Here is a 17739-nt window from a genome sequence, read left to right as displayed (position 1 = left end):
CTGACAGCTCGGAGCCTGGAGCCTCCTGCGGATTCTGTGTCTCCCTCTCTCTCTCTGCCCTTCCCCCACTTGCACTCTGTGTGTCTCTCTCTCCATCTCGAAAATAAACATTTAAAAAAAATTTTTTTTAATAAATAATGTTTTAATTGCCCACACCATACAATACTGAAAGAGAATGTTCTTATCTAGGAAAACAATATAAGTGAAAGTAGAGACACAAATAAATAAACCGTACACATAAATATGAATACCGGCGGTTCCCAAACCATGGTCCTTATGAAAACTGCTCTCTTAGATTACATTGTACTTTAAATATACATTTAATGTACATTAAAATCAAGTAAGAGTTTCATTTTCTCATTTGCAAGGGGAAAAAAGTCAATGAAAAGAATTTTCTCATTTTAAAAGTTTTTCACATATTTCTTAAACCTTCAATATCTGAGATTACTTCCTTGATAGTTGTCAACAAAACCAATATTCCTCAAATAAAGAATATTAATAAACAAAACTCCAACAGTGTTTTATGAGAACACAAGCTCATGAATGTGCATTTTAAGTTGTTTTGTTATTGTGGCAGTCACAGCTAATTGCCTACCCTGGATCTACTCTTACTTTGTAAAAGAACCCCAACTTTGTTCAAGGAAGCAAGATGCTCAGCTAAATAATCTGTATATCCCAGACCCCCTTGCAATGTACCATAGTTCCATATGTAAGCACTGTCCCTTCCTCCTTCATTCTTTGTCCTGCCTGGAGAGTAAAACCCTTGCCTAAGATTACATCTTACATATATGATGATGAAAGCTACAAGCTAAAGATGGTAGACCAGAAGGACAGGAGCAAGAGTGTGGAAAGAGAGAATTATAAAATCACCACACCTCCCCTGGATTTCACCCATCCAGACTTACTGTCATAGGAAATAAACACATAAATAAATAAAGCCCTTATCATTTAAGCCACCATTGGTCAGGTCACTGATACATGTAGTAAAACATAATCCTGACATAATGACTGCATATAAATTTAATTAAGATAGATATTTCTAAGCCAAAATCTTAAATAATTTGGTGGTACATTCCAGTCCACATGATAAAATTAATTTATCATGAACGTGACTTCCTGCTATTCCAATTTCTATCACAAATTTGAGAACCAATGCCTTAGCTCAAACTCAGTACAGAAGGAATTCTATTTTGGGATCATCTTCTGAATGTTACTTCTTTTCAAGTATTCTGTACAATACCAGGCATCAAGAGGGCACTCTACTACCTGTCAATGATGATGATGATTACATAGCTGCCTTCCTGAACCCAAAATGGAAATTCAGCAAAATAGATGAGCCATTACTAAGGCCCTCAAAAATCAATTCTCCAAACAGAAATATTTTACACAAAGAAGCACTCAGAAAAGTGGCTCAAAACAAAAATATTTTGCTCTGGTTGCAAATGTGCCCATCACACAATTCTCTAAATATAAAACTTCTCTCAGAAAAACAAAGAAAGAAACAAAAAGTCTGTCTCAATTTTCATTAAGATCTCAAAGCTGGGAAACCACAAACACTAGAGAAAGGAACCCTACTCACTCTGAACCTGAGCAGCCAAAATCCCCAACTTTTGGCAGCGCTAACTAGGTTCAGGTTACAGTTCAAAATGGACCCCTTAGAGGGCACCTGGGTAGCTCAGTTGGTTGAGCATCCAACTTCAGCTCAGGTCATGATCTCACAGCTCGTGGGCTCCCCGTCAGGCTCTGTGCTGACAGCTCAGAGCCTGGAGCCTGCTTCAGATTCTTTGTCTCCCCCTCTCTCTGCCCCTCCCCTGCTCATGCTCTCTCTCTGTCTCTCAAAAATAAATAAATGTAAAAAAAAATTTTTTAATTAAAAAATGGACCCCCTTAGCCCTCCAGAATGATAGGACTTTTCTACCACCACTCCATTAAACAGAAGGGAATCTTATAAGATAGGTAACACCAATGGAGAGCCAAAAGTGAACAAACCTTGCAAGATGTTACAGTAGAATTCAGGGCTTCTCAACCTCAGCACTACTGACATCTTGGGGAAGATAATTCTTTGATGCATGGGGCTATCCTGTTCACTGGAGGATGTTTAGCAACATTTCTGCCCTCTACCCACTAGATACCAGCAGGACTATCCCAGCTGTAACAACCAAAAATGTCTTCAGACATTATCAAATGTCCACTGGGAAGAAAATTACCATCCACTGAGAACCACTATCAAAGATGACCAAAGCCTTGATTAAAGGCTTTATGTTTCATTCTCTTCACTATAAAGAAAATTAAGTCAAATAAGCAGCAACCTCCAAGACCTCTGCACATTACCATGGTTATTTTTTTTATATTAAATATATTGTCAAATTGGTTTCCATACAACATTCAGTGCTCATCCCAACAAGTGCCCTCCTCAGTACCCATCACCCACTTTCCGCTCTCCCCCACTCCCACCAATCCTCAGTTTGTTCTCAGTACTTAACAGTCTCTTATGGTTTGCCTCCCTCCCTCTCTGTAACTTTTTTTCCCCTCCCCCTCCCCCCATAGTCTTCTGTTATGTTTCTCAGGATCTACATATGAGTGAAAACATATGGTTATCTGTCTTTCTCTGCCTGACTTATTTCACTTAGCTTAATACCCTCCAGTTCCATCCACACTGCTGCAAATGGCCAGATTTCATTCTTTCTCATTGACCATGGCTATTTTTCATTTCAATAGAGGGACCTAAATATATTGCCTCCAGGGACACCGGGTGGCTCAGTCAGTTTAGCGTCCAACTTTGGCTCAGATCATGATATCATGATTCGTGGATTCAAGCCCCGCATCCAGCTCTATGCTGTCAATGCAAAGCCCGCTTCAGATCCTCTTATCCCACTCTCCCTTGGCCCCTCCCCTGCTGCATACACTCTCTCAAAAATAAATAAAACATTAATAAAATTAAAATTTAAAAAGTGATAAATGTATGTATATTTTTAGGTTCACATAAAATGCTACACACATTTATAAATCATTTTTGTGACTCCCATCTTAAATGACTTTCTTTTTTTTTTTTTTTTTTTAACTTTGATTTATTATTGAGAGACAGAGCATGAGCATGAGCATGGGAGGGGCAGAGAGAGAGGGAGACACAGAATCTGAAGCAGGCTCCAGGCTCTGAGCTGTCAGCACACAGCCCAACGCAGGGCTCGAACCCACGAACTGTGAGATCATGACCTGAGCTGAAGTCGGACACTTAACCAACTGGGCCACCCAGGCGCCCCTTAAATGACTTTCTTGATTAACCAACTAACTTACAAGAATCTTAAGGCACCAGGACAAGAGGACTCCTACTATGTATAAAAATGTCCTGCCCTTAGCCATCCCACTGTGTCCTGTCTTGCTTCTTTTCTCTGAGCATTCTCATCTCACTTACACCACTTCAAGTCTTCAAACCTGCTTTTCCCCAGCCTTATTAAAGCCATCTCACCTGTCACTGCCAGTCCTCAGAGCACTGCAGGGGGAACGTCCTATAATGAATGCAAAGTATTCATCAACATGTGGGAATCTTTAGTTCATCTCCAGTTAATTTCTTATTGACTCCCTACAGGACATGTTGAAACTCTTTACCTTGTTCTCCTTAAGAATAACCTCATTTCAAGGGGTTTATACACATGTCTATATGTTAACAGTGTTCGAGAAAACCTCCCCCCCCCCTTTTTTTTTTTAGAAAAACACACCGATCCAATCTGACTAGACATCCTGCTGGATGGTTTCACTGCCAAAACAAGGCAGGCATGTTCCTGACCCTGTATCCAACTGTTGATGAGAAAGTCTCTGACAAAGTCCACAATATCCACACTGAAAACAGCAGAAATATCTGAAATATTTAAATATTTAAAACACCCTGCACCAGGAAGTGGTGTGGTACAGCCATGGAATATTATAGAGCTATTTAAAAGGCTGCATATATTATGTGGCACTATGGAAATATGCTTATAAATGTCAAGTGAAAAAGCAGAAGACAACACATGGACCATAATTGTGTAAAAAACACATATAGGAAAACCCAGCCAGAAAAAAACAAAATGGTAAAGGTACTGTCTTTGTACCAGTTGAGCAATAGATTGTTTTCCCTTCTTTTTAAGTTTCTATATTGGTTATACTTAATAGGGGAAAAAACTCAATGTGATTCCAAACACAGCCCCAAAGAGAGGTTGCCTATATAATGGACGAAGCACTAGTTTGTATGTCAACAAGGGCCAGGTTCACATGCTAGCTCTTCACCTCTTAGAATAATAACACCTTCTCTTTCCTAGATATTATAATGATTAGATATGTACTAAAAGCAACAATGCCTAGAACAAGTAGGTAAACAACAAAAAATGTTCTGTCTTTCTTTCTCCAGACCAATCTAAGGAACACCTTTAATGACACAAATCACTGAAAATACATTTCAGGGTAAAAATCAAGCAGTAAGTTTAGTAAATGATGGCTTTTGTCCAAGCAAGTAAGATGAATTAGGAATTAAACTCTCTTCAACTTGTTTATTAAATTAACCATATTATATTAGTTATCCCCTATGATAAAGATATGAGGGAAAATAAACTTAGTATTTCATGATACAAATCCAAAAGTAGTTTACATTAATACTAAAAAGCACTAACAGTAGAGATGACTAAAACTTCTCTAAGCTATGGGGCGCCTGGGTGGCGCAGTCAGTTAAGCGTCTGACTTCAGCCAGGTCACGATCTCGCGGTCCGTGAGTTCGAGCCCCGCGTCAGGCTCTGGGCTGATGGCTTGGAGCCTGGAGCCTGTTTCCGATTCTGTGTCTCCCTCTCTCTCTGCCCCTCCCCCGTTCATGCTCTGTCTCTCTCTGTCCCAAAAATAAATAAAAAACGTTGAAAAAAAAAAAAACAAAAAACTTCTCTAAGCTATATTTAACAAAAAAAATTTTACATATGCCACCCAATTAATTGACTCTGATATTTTTCATCCCGTTCTACACACTACTGCCAAACTACCCTTTGTTAAGCACCACTTTGAAAGTGTCAATCCTCCACCCAACACCTAAAATCATTCCCTGCTGCCTCAATTCTAAATGCCTCTGCTTCTGGCAATGATGGGAAGGACTGTCTATTGCAGGATCAGAAAGAACAAAAAATCCAGATCTCAAGCTGGGTATTAGATACTCAGGGTCTTCCCAGCCCTACCCAGTACTAACCACAGATCCCAAACTGCAATACTCTCTCCTATTTCTTTTTCTGACTAGCTTGGCAAACTTGTGTGAGTTTTCCCTCTTGTGGATCTAAAAACTATTACATTGTAGTTATTAAAAAGAGTGATGAAGAATCTCCCTATTTCCTGACATAACACAGTAAATTTTTCTTAAAGGCAGACTTTTTTAAATGTATGTCACAAACTAATTTATAATGCCTATATACAAAAATCTGAAAGGTATATACATGTAAATACAAGCCACAGTTATCACTTGGTGGAATTTGAACTTTCTTCTTTATTCTGTATTTTTCTGAATTGTCTGAGTTTCAGAATGAACTTGAATTACTTTTTAAATCAGACAAAAGAGGGGCATCTGGGTGGCTCGGTTGGTTAAGCATCCCGCTCTTGACCTCGGCTCAGGTCATGATCTCACTGTTGGTAAGTTTGAGCCTCCCATCAGGCTCTGTGCTGACAGCATGGAGCGACAGCGTGGAGCCTGCTTAGGATTCTCTGTCTCCTTTCTCTCTGTCCCTCCCCCACTCGTACTCATGTGTGCTTGAGCGCTCACTCTCTCTCTCTCAAAATAAACTTTAAAAAAATTAATCAGATAAAACAAATATGTGCATGTAAGACTCTTGAAAAATTATGTTAAGTGAACAAAGCCAGGCACATAGGGCCACATGTTGTATGATTCCATTTATATGAAATGTCCAGGATAAGTAAATCCATACAGACACAAAGTCTCTACATGGTTGCAGAGGATGGGGGCAGAGAGGTGTTGGGGTTGACTGTTAATAGGCATGGAAATTCTTTTTGGGGTGATGGAAATGTTCTATAATTACAGAGTAGATAGTAGTGATGGTTACACAACATATTAAATATGTTAAAAACCACTGAATTGGGGCACCTGGGTGGCTCAGTCAGTTAAGCCTCCGACTTCGGCTCAGGTCATGATCCCACGGTTCATGGGTTCAAGCCCCATGTCAGGCTCTGTGCTGACGGCATGGAACCTGGAGCCTGCTTCGGATTCTGTGTCTCCCTCTCTCTCCACCTCTCCCTCATTCACAATCTGTCTCTCTCTCTCTCTCAAAAAAAAAAAAAACCAACACTGAATTGTATACTTCAAAACAGTAAACTTTAAGTTATATGAATTATATTTCAATAAAAAACAAAAATAATTTTTATAATCAGATAAAACAATCTTATTAAACTGTGAAAAAAAATGAAACAAACAGAAATGAACAGGGATTATAATTTGATGTTTAAGAAACGGACCCTAGGACCCACCACCAAGATCAATACCCTGGCTCTACACTTATCAGCTCTGTAACCTTAGTAATTTACCACTCTCTATTCTCTCATCTGTAAAATGGGGATAATAAAAGTACCTATCTCATAATGTTGGCAAAGAATTAAATAAAGATACGGAAAGCACCCAAAGCAGTGCATGACACATCATAAGTGCTATACTATTAGCTTTTTTTTGTTTTTTAATTTTTTACACCATTGCTGGAGAAGGTATGGAAAATGAGCGCTCAAACCAACTGTGGGGGCACCTGGGTGGCTCAACTGGTTGAGCGTCCGACTTTGGCTCAGGTCATGATCTCATGGTTCATGGGTTCGAGGCCCACGTGGGGCTCTGTGCTGACAGCTCAGACCCTGGAGCCTGCTACAGATTCTGTGTCTCCCTCTCTCTCCCCCTGCCCTGCTTGTGTGCGCTCTCTCTCTCTCTCTCTCTCTCAAAGGTAAACATTAAAAAAAAATTTTTTTTAAGTGTGAATTGGTAGAACCTCTCACAGAATAATGCGGCAATAAACAATGAAGTTTTAATAATCTTTACCCTTTAACTAAACAATTCTATTTCTAGGAAATTATAACAGGGATAGAAGAAAAACATACAAAAATGAATGCATAGGTGATTGTTAACAGCAGCATTTTTTATTTTTTTTTTTTTATTTATTTTTTTTTTTTATTTTTTTTTTCAACGTTTTTTTATCTATTTTTGGGACAGAGAGAGACAGAGCATGAACGGGGGAGGGGCAGAGAGAGAGGGAGACACAGAATCGGAAACAGGCTCCAGGCTCCGAGCCATCAGCCCGGAGCCTGACGCGGGGCTCGAACTCACGGACCGTGAGATCGTGACCTGGCTGAAGTCGGACGCTTAACCGACTGCGCCACCCAGGCGCCCCATCAGCAGCATTTTTTATAACAGCAAAGTAGAAAACCGCCTAAGCATCCATCTGTTGGAAATTAGTTAAATAAACTATTAATGAAATACTACGTGGCCATTAAGGTAGATACTAGAAACATATACACTGATATCCAAAGACCAAGATCCACTGTGAAGTGAAGAAAAGCAGGTTGTAAAACTATACAGAGCTATAATCCAATTTAGATTTTACAACATGTACATGTTTACATATGTATTTTAAGATTTTTGTAGGTACAATTAACACATTTCCTCCATCAAAGTTTTTTTATCAATAAATATCAATAAATAAATCTAAACACAACAATATCCCCCTCTGGCTCAATTTTCAACCACTATTCCTTAGTGTCTACAACACTAAGTGGAATAGGCAGTAGCCAGAATCCAGGGAAGTCACCCACAAAGACAAAAATCTATAAAACAAGCTAAAAGTTGGCACTGGGGAATCTGACATTATTTTAAAAGTGCATTTAAAAAAGACTTCACAAAACTCTGCTGCATTAAGAAGAGCTCCAGACTTGGAGTTCCAATTATTTGATAAAATAACTATATGATATTGGCCAAGCACTAAATAAATTTCTCTCACAAATCTCGGTTCCCTTAAGTAAAAATGGGTATTAACAATCCCTCATTGGATTGCAAAGAGTAAATGAGATCTTTACAAAAGAGAAATGGAAACTATACAGGATACTTTTCCTCTTTAGGTGAAACAACCAAAACCAAAACTTTTTTTTTTTTACATTTTTTTAGCTTTTATTTTAGAGAAGGGGGGGGAGGGGCAGAGGGAAAGAATCTTAAGCAGGCTCCGCGCTCAGCATCACCCTGGGATCACCACCTGAGTCAAAATCACGAGTCAGATGCTCAACAGACTGAGATACCCAAGCGCTGAACCAAAACTTTAAAACGACACAATCACAACCTTAAAATTCAAAAAACTGTTGTAAAATAGTGAAGAATTAAAAACACACACACACGGGTACGTGGGAGGCTCAGTCGGTTAAGTGTCCAACTTTGGCTCAAATTATGATCTCACGAGTTCATGAGTTTGAGCCCTGCATTGGGTGGTCAGCACAGAGCCCGCTTTGGATCCTCTGTCCCCCTATCCCTGCACTCTCTCTCTCAAAAGTAAATTAAAAATAAAAATATTTTTTAAAAAGAAATGATAACAATTTAAAAAATAAATAAATAATTTACAAAATTAAAAAACACACACACACAACTAGGTCTAATTGTAATTAGGAAATGCTTATGATCTGAACTTGAAGAAGGGAACAATAATGGTAAACATACAGCACCACCTAAAAAAATACATTAAACCACTTCAAAGAGAAAAAGTATGAAAAACCAAACACAGGACACTAAACACAGACTAAAGTGTCTTGTGAACAATGGGGAATCTAAACGTATCATTTAGGCTATAAACCGAACTGATAAAGAAATATCAGCAGTTTAGACATGGATAGATATCTATTTAGATAATACTTGCAAAGCAGTATTAGATGAAAGCTGACCATGCAAAATAAACTGAACTTAAAAATTCGAAAAAGTGATCCGACCTGTGAACAAGATCTCCAGGTTAACATAAAAATGGCAAAGCAAATAGGGGAAATCGAGAGAAAAGTTCAAATTTTTTCTGGTATAAAATGAAACAATTTCAGTATAAACATTAAAATATTATACAGGAGAATGGCAATCATCACAGATTTCTTCTTTATATCTTTCCGTATTCCTCATGTGTTTAACATCCAATAAATGCTGCCTTTGTAACAACAATAGCAACAAAAAAGATGGGTTTTTCTTTCTTTTTAACCATGGAAAAGAAAACTCAGAATATCTGCACAAAAATAAGAGAAATGGAGCTATGGTTGAAAACATAATACCTGTCAAAGTTTCTGAAGGCAGAAGAATGTATTAAGAACTTCAGAACCTGAAATGACTTTTCAAAAAATGATGAAACAGCTGAGCCATGAAAAATACATGACACCTGTAAAAAAGAAATATATTCAAATAGTAACAAAGGATTAACAGTAAAGCATCTAATAAACTAAAAGCAAATACTGAGGGAATTTTAAGATTCAAACAGAATTTCAAAGTGCATGAGAAGAGAATGTATGCCAACTCCTAAATGCCTCATTTATCCCATGAGAGAAGCTAATAATGGAACTAATTGTAGGAATAACGAAAATAGCTCTGTTAAAACAATGTTTCCAACAAGGAAAAAAAGGGGGAGGAGGGGGAGGAAGAGGATAAATGGGTTGACATTATCTCCCAATCCAGCTTAAAAGAAACTGAGAATTTAAAATTCCATTAAAGAAACTACATATACAGGGGAAATGAGGGATTAAAGAAATGAACTAAAAAGAAAATGGTAGGGTATAATAAAAAAAGACAGTAACAAGTGTTGAGCAGGATATGGAGAAACTGGAACCCTCACACATTGCTGGAGAAAATGTAAAACGGCACAGCCACTATGGAAAACAATTTGTCAGGTCCTCAAATGTTCAACATAGGGTTTACCAAATGACCCAGCAATTCTACTCCTAGTTATAAACCCAAGAGAACTGAAAACATATGTCCACACATAAATCTGTATATGAATGTTCACAGTATTCATAATAGCCAAAAAGAAGGCTATATGATGATGATGGAGGGTAACACAAATATCATAATTACTTCATTTAATTACACCCATTTAAGTGGGTGAATATTTATAAAAACAAATAGTCTAGGGGCACCTCGGTGGTTCAGTTGATTAAGCTTCAGACTCTTGGTTTCAGCTCAGGACATGATCTTAAGGTTTGTGAGTTCCAGCCCGGAGTCAGGCTCTGCACTGATAGCTTGAAGCCTGCATGGATTCTCTCTCTCTCTCTCTCCCTCTCTCTCAGCCCCTCCCCCACTCACACGTGCTCACGCTCTCTCAAAATAAATAAATAAACTTTAAAAAATAAATAAAGTAAAACCACGATGTCCCTCAAATCCTGTAAGTTTCCCTCTGTCTTCAAGGCAAGTACCAAACCTTCAGCTCAGCCTTCAAGGCCTTCCACTAATGTGGCAATGTGCAACTCATCTCCTGCCTTAATCCCCACACTTCAGTATCTCAAAATACTCCCTTTGCTTCCCCATCTTTTCTATCACCATTCCCACGGCCTAGAACACCTACCCTTCCCAGATTTCCTCAGTTTCTGTGTTATTCAGTTATTAATTCATTCTACAAGTAAATATATAAGGGGCCCTTAACTAGGTACAGTCAATATAGCAGTGAACAAAACAAAGAAAAACCCCTGCCCTCATGGAGCTACACAGAGCAGACAGATAATAACATGTATAGTTAAGTCACACAGGAAAGGTTGCTTTGGCACAAGAAAAAAACATTAAGAAAGATTAAGGTGGGAAAGGGGCAGAGGGGATGGAAGGTGGAAAAAGATTCAATTTTAACGCATCATTTTGAAAGTGACATTAAACACCTGAAGGAGCTGAGGGGATAAATAATTGGGACAAGAAGTTTCCAAGCAAAGAATATCAACAGCAAAGGCCTCAGGCAAAAGTGTGCCTAGTGTTTCAAGCTGACATTCTACTCAGCTTGGGACTATAGGGCCCAACTGAGTGCCATTTACTTGGGAAGACTGTTTTTTGATTCCTTCAAATCAGAATTATTCATGCCCTCAACAATGTACTACTACCTTTCTTAGAACACTTGTACAGTGAAAACTCCTTTCAAACATATATGAGTGGTTGCTGATCAATTAATCAAAAGTCTTGTAAAGGAGAAAATCATTTAAAAATAAGACATACTTTAACTGTTAAAAATTAAACATTTTAACTGTTTTTAACTTCACACATATAAACATATATTCATTTTCCTATGTAGCACCAAAACCTTTGGGTCTACAAAATGCTGTTCCCTCCTTTCTTGGATAAGCCACACCCATAATCTACTATCTACAATGTCCACTTTCCCTTCCTTTAAAGTAAAAGGGAGACTTAAAAATACCTGCAAAATTTTGTAGGAGCAGAATCCTTCCAGAGATTTGTAAGATTTCCCCAATCTGTTTCAGTTGTCTTGACCACAAATTCACTGAAAGGCAATTCTCTCAGCCTCTCACCTTTATCAACTCTTTCTGAAGTATTTCATAAAAAAACAACATTTTACATTTATATTGCACCAATCTGAGCGATTTTTATTAATTTATACTCAAAGGACCACTGGTATAAATAAATTTGAAAACAAACACAACTGACTCTTTCTTGGTAAGCAAAGAAATAAATGATACATGGGCAAACTAGAGTTAATCTACCAGCCTGAGCATCTGTGTGTTGTGGGAATTGATTAGAATGATTTACTAAGGGAATGTGTAATCCAGAAAGTTAAAATCAAGACCGGCAAAGTATCTGAATAGACATTTCTCCAAACAAGATATATAAATAGCCAATAAGTACATGAAAATGTGCTCAACGTCATTAGTTGTTAGGGAAATGTAAATCAAAACCACGTTGATATACAACTTCACACCCACAAGGTTGACTATAATCAAAAAGACAGTAACAAATGTTGGCCAGGATATGGGGAAACTGGTACATTCACACATTGCTGGTGAAAATGTAAAATGGTACAGCTGCTTTAGAAAACAGGTTGGGAGTTCCTCAAAATGTTAAACATGGAGTTATCAGGTGATTCAGAAATTCTATTTCTACGTATACACTCACGAGAATTGAAAACATATGTCCACACAAAAACTTCTACATGAATGTTCATAGCAGCATTGTCCATAATTGATGAAAAGTGGTAACAGCTCAAGTGTCCCTCAACTGATGAATGGATAAACAAAATGTGGTATGTATCCATACAATGGAATATTACTCAACCATAAAAAGCATTTAAGTTCCGAAAGATAAATATCATATGACTTCACTCATGTGAGGACTTTAAGATACAAAACAGATGAACACATGGGAAGGGAAGCAAAAATAATATAAAAACACAGAAGGGGACAAAACATAAAAGACTCTTAAGTATAGAGAACAAACAGAGGGTTACTGGAGGGGTTGTCAGGGAGGGAATGGGCTCAATGGGTAAGGGGCATTAAGGAATCTACTCCTGAAATAATTGTTGCACTATATGCTAACTAACTTGGATGTAAATTAAAAAAATAAAATGCTATGAAAGACTCGAAGATTTTGTAAAAAAAAAGAAAAAAAAAAGCATTGAAGTTCTGATACATGCTACAACACGGATGAACCTTGAAAATATTATCCTAAGTGAAAGAAGACAATCACAAAAGGCCATATATTATATAATTCCATTTAAATGCAATGTCCAAAACAGGCAAATCCATAGAGACGGAGTAGATTAGCATTTGTCAGGGGTTGTGGAAAGAAAGGAACATGGAGCAAAGGTTTTCTTTTTGAGGTGATGAATATGTTCTGTCATTAGATAATCATGATGGTTGTACAACTTTGTGAATATATTTAATTGTGTATCTTTTAAAAAATCCCATTGCTGTCAGTGTTCAATAAACAGCTTATTAACTGGGGTAGGAGAGAAAGTCCGGATGTATAAAATAGAAATTTCTTCACATAGATTTATAAGAGGCTAACTAACTACCTCTGTTAGAATATAAAGCCCCTGAAGGTGGGGATGGCCTCTCATTTATTTCCCTTAACATCTAGCATAGTAGAGTACCTTAAGCTGGTATTCAATCAAGTTCAATAAATAAATTATTAAATACCCACATATTACATACCAGAGATCTAGAAGATTCCAAACAGATTGAAAAAACTCACTTTTTGGCCCCAAAATCCTGAATTGCCACTAACAAGGCATGTCTCTTAATATGACGTTTACACCATCCATTCATAGCATCCTTACCACCATATCACAATCCAGAGGACCCACTTCTAACTTCTGTGACATTTTTTAAATCCAATCCAAATTCTCTACCTTATATCTATCACCAAATGCCACTTATTGGTCTCTCAGTATGTTTTTCCACTCCTTTAACCACGTTCCTTAAGACAAAAATGCTCATATTTAGCCTCATCTGTTCTTCTCAAACACCCTAGAGTCAAAAAGAACCATCATTATCTTCATGTTGCAAATAAGAAAAGAATGCCATGTCTAAGGTCACCTGGTCTCTCAGGTTCAAAATTCATCTTTCTTCACATAAATCATGTATTTCCCAACTTTGTTCTCTTTGGATGAACAGGGAAATGTCTGATTAAGTTAAATTTTCAAAGAATAAGTACAAATAAAAAAAATAGAAGACCAAAGCAACAATTATAAAGTCCAGAATGATTGAAGACTCGAGGCATGAGAACAATAAAAAAAGGTGTGTTTAGAACAAGAAGAAATAAACAAAAGGCCCACTGTTTTGGGAAGATGTTGTAATAATCAAGAGATGACAAGGACAAATACAGACCCATTCAGTTTCTTCTTTGCTTTGGTAATCTTCATTAAGGACCATGATCTTCAAACTGGGAAGGGCAGAACTCTGATAAAAGGAAGCTAACATCTCAGGTAAGTGCAATGAAGAAAGGACAATAACAGAATATGGAGCTAGTTCAAAAGAATTTGCATCCTGATATAAACAAATTACACTCCACGACACTGAAAAACTTTTAGATCTGACAAGATGCCAGAAGACCAGAAACGAAGAAAACTCTCAGTTTTCAAAAAAAGAGAAATACCGATCCAGAAAAACATCAGTGGGTAAACTTGCCATGTATCCCCTGAAAAAGTCTAGAATGTGTAGGTAAGTTTTTGAACACAATAAAAAGTAAAAAGCCACTATGGGCTCTTTATTAAGGCAGGCTATACAACATTTGCTTTTTGATAGGATCACAGAGGATGATACATATACATAACTGATTCTAACAAGATGATCTGACAGAATCTTTAAATAATAGGCTAGTGAACAAAATGAGAAAATGTTGAACAGCAGAAGTTCAAAAATCTGTTCAACCCTACCAGGAGCGTGCATAGCCGATTGAACATCTGGTTGATTAATGTATCAACATCAACCCATTTGAAAGGAAGTCTCGAGTAAAAAATCGCAGAGTAGTATCTTTTCCCATGATCTAGACATCTTCTATTAATTTAATAAAGCACAGACCTGGTCTTCAGATGTGCAAGGGCCATGATGCTGAGTGACCCAAAAGACAAACAACCTGACAGAATCAGGCTCCAAAAGGTCAGAGTAGACTGAAATGATCCAAAATTCAAAATGAAAATTAACAGGGAGTCAAGACCAGCATTTAGATTTTGAAACTCAAATCTATGAAGGACTAAACTTCGGTTTATGTGGGGAAATACCTGGGTAACAAAAGCAACTAGGAAAAAAAACTATGTAAAATCTCAAGATGCATTCATTCATTAATAGATGCAGAAAACCACACTGGATTTCTATACTCCTTAAAAAAATTATCTTTTTCCATATGAATCACTCCCAGATTTTCATCCTAGAAATAGTTATAACAAGAATGTACAAATATCACTTAGTTAAAACTCTAGCTTTAGACCCAGAGTCATTCAAATGCATCTTAGCATTAGAAAACATTTCATTTGATAAGCCTAATTTATTGACATATCAATAAATCCTTGAAAGAAGGCTAGATATTAAATCCAAGTCCGTCTTTTAATAGAAGAGGAAATTTTTAAAAATTAAGTAACTTGGCTCCAAATAGCACAGCTGCTTAGCAAGGGTCAGGATCTCCAAATCTGTCTCCTTTTCCTACACCATGTGGGTTTTCAGCCCTCTGCTTCCTTTCCTAAAAGTTGTACTTTGCACTAAAGAGTTAGAAAACATACATACACAAAAACATCCATCAACACACTATTTTGCTAAGGACAAATTAGCTTAGCAAGAACAAATAATCACTGCACATTAGCCAGTGAAATATTTTGACATGGTGTGATCACTTACAAGTTTGATAACAAATATTTACTACAAAAAGGCACTCTAATATACAAATGGTTTTTATTCTTAACCATGAATGCGTGATTATTTATTAAACATTATCCCATATCCCACTTAACATTAGAAGAATAAAGTTAAAGTTATTACACGATGGAAAGGCTTTTAATGGACATGCCATTGTTTACTGTGCTCAAAATCCCATCCCCAACATAAAACACACCATTATGAAAATCACTGAAAGATTTTAGACCCTGAAATCTAAACAGCAAGCCAAAGGTTTTCTTCATGGAGGGCAGCATCTGTGCTGAGGCCCTCTTACTCCCTCCTCACTCCCCAGAAACAATGCCCCTTCCATTGCCCAAAGGTACAAAGGTTGTCAGGCAGACAGACCAGTAGATCCCAGGTGGCCTGAAGTCCTTCCTCCTTTCCCCTCCTCCCCCTTCCCCACCCCCACCACTCCTCCTCTTCCGCCCCCGTGGTTTAAAGAAGACAAGTGGAGAATTGAGAATTGATAAAAGGGTAAGTTAGAAAGGCATGGCTGAGGACCACTACCATCTGCTAGGCCAGCTCCAGGAAGACCCACCCACTCCTAAATGAGACCTGGAAGCTTCTCCTTGCCCCAGGGCTCCTCTGGGACCCCTTTTGAAAGGAAGAAGGAACTTTACAGCTCAGATACCTCCTCCCCATTCTTATCCATTAGAGCCCCCAGCAAGCTCTTTGTTTCCAAGAGCTGGGGGGGGGGGGGGGGGGGAGGGTCGGGACAGGCGGCCTTGGAGAAGGGGAGAGGTCACTCCCTTGCTCCCGTAGCTGCCAATCTCCAGGCCCTCCAGCAGAACACAAACACTCGCACAGAACCATACTCTCCGAGCCGGTTCCCTCTTTCCACACCACCTTAAAAACCCAGGGTCACACAGAGGCACTTCCTGAGATCTAATTACCTCTTTCAATACCCAAACCCTGCACAGGATGACTCCCTACCTCCCTCCCTCTGGAAGGATACTAACGGGGTTCAATCCGGGACTCCCATCCTTTCTCCTCAATGCATACCCCAGGGTATACCCCTGAGCCCCACGCAAGGCGCATAAAAACATAGGGTCACTTCCTGGGCCCCAGGACTTTTGCCTGCTCACATCCACAGACCCGCCGTCACTCCTAGCCCCCAGAGCCCACCTCTAAACCCAAAGGACATACGCGCGCGCGCGCGCGCGCACACACACACACACACACACACACACACACAGTCACTTCTACAAACCACGTCCTCTGGGACACCCGTTACCTTTACCCACACGACCACTCCCCAGTGTCCTAAGAACCTCCAAAGCACATGGTCACTCCCCTGGCCCTCACGCTCGGCACCCCCAGTCCTTCACCGTCTCTGTCTCTGTCTCTCTCTCTCACACACACACACACGCTCGCTGCCTCCCCTGTGCCTTCACAACACAGACACGCGCTCCCGCGTGCACACCTACAGTCACACCAGGAACCCCGGCCGGCTTCCCCCGCCTCGCCGGGTCCCGTCCCCACCACCTCAGAGCACGCCGGGCCGGGCCGCTCTCTCCCAGACACTCGACACACATGGTCGCACTCACGGCCACTCCCCATGCCCAACGCCGGGCCCCGAGCCCGCGCCTCACGCTCGCGCCCTGCCCTCCGCCCTCGCTCACCCTCCGGCCACACTCTCCGGGAAGCCCGGGCCCGGGCCTTTCCCAGCGCGGCCGCCGGGACGGGGAGGGCAGCAGCAGCGGCGGCGAGGGAGGGAGGGAGGGAGGGAGGGGCCGCAGAGGCGGGCTCCGGCCGCTCCTACCTGAGCAGTTGATGCTCTTGCCTTTGCCGCCGGGACAGTCCCCGCCGCCGCCGCTGCCGCCACCCGGGGGCTGGTTGGACGCGCGGCTCCCGGGCAGAGAGAAGGCGAAGAGCAGAAGCACCGACGTGTAGCAGCAGAAGGCGAGCGGGGGCGCGGCAGGCAGCCGGAGCGGCGCCTCAGCGGCCGCGGCGCCCATGACTGGCGCCCCTGGACGGCGGGAAGCGCAGGGAGCCGCAGGCCCGGGGCATCCAGCCGCGCACCGGGAGCCCCGCCGCTGCCTCGGCGCCTCCTAGCAGCCGCGCCGCTGCGCCTGGGAGCAGCCCCTCAGCATCCCGGTCCCACCCGCAGCGCCCGCCAGGCCCCGGCCCGCCGCGCTCGGGACGGAGTCAGAGGGTCCGGGCGCGTGCGAGGGTCGCGGGCGCGCGAGGGTGCGCGCGAGGGTGCGAGCCCGCGTTGGGGAGACCGAGGCTGGGGGCGTGAACGGGCGCGCGCGCGGCGGGCGGGGGTCGCGGGGCGGGGGCAGACCCAGCCCCTCACTCGCCGCTCGCCTTCCCTTTGTGTCCGCGGCCGTCGCCACCGCGTCACAAAGACCCCGGCCCGCCCGGTGAGGGGCG

At 40.7% G+C, this 17739-nt stretch overlaps 1 protein-coding gene across 2 annotated transcripts in view; it reads right to left on the bottom strand.

Moving 5' to 3' along the window:
- TMEFF1 (transmembrane protein with EGF like and two follistatin like domains 1) overlaps nucleotides 1–17739 on the bottom strand; it is a 153359-nt gene that overhangs the window by 63392 nt on the left and 72228 nt on the right. The window contains exon 1 of one of the 2 annotated variants that reach the window (XM_042964175.1): nucleotides 17126–17732. In XM_042964175.1, coding sequence (XP_042820109.1) covers nucleotides 17126–17321 — 196 coding nt within the window. In that variant the 5' untranslated portion in view covers nucleotides 17322–17732. Of the gene's footprint in view, nucleotides 1–17125 lie in introns of those variants that run through there. The other variant, XM_042964176.1, reaches the window with a different exon arrangement.

The sequence above is a fragment of the Panthera tigris genome, chromosome D4 (genome assembly GCF_018350195.1).
Source record: "Panthera tigris isolate Pti1 chromosome D4, P.tigris_Pti1_mat1.1, whole genome shotgun sequence".
NCBI lineage: Eukaryota > Metazoa > Chordata > Mammalia > Carnivora > Felidae > Panthera > Panthera tigris.
The sequence above is the reverse complement of the archived record's forward strand: the minus strand, read 5'-3'. Positions and strand labels throughout refer to the sequence as shown.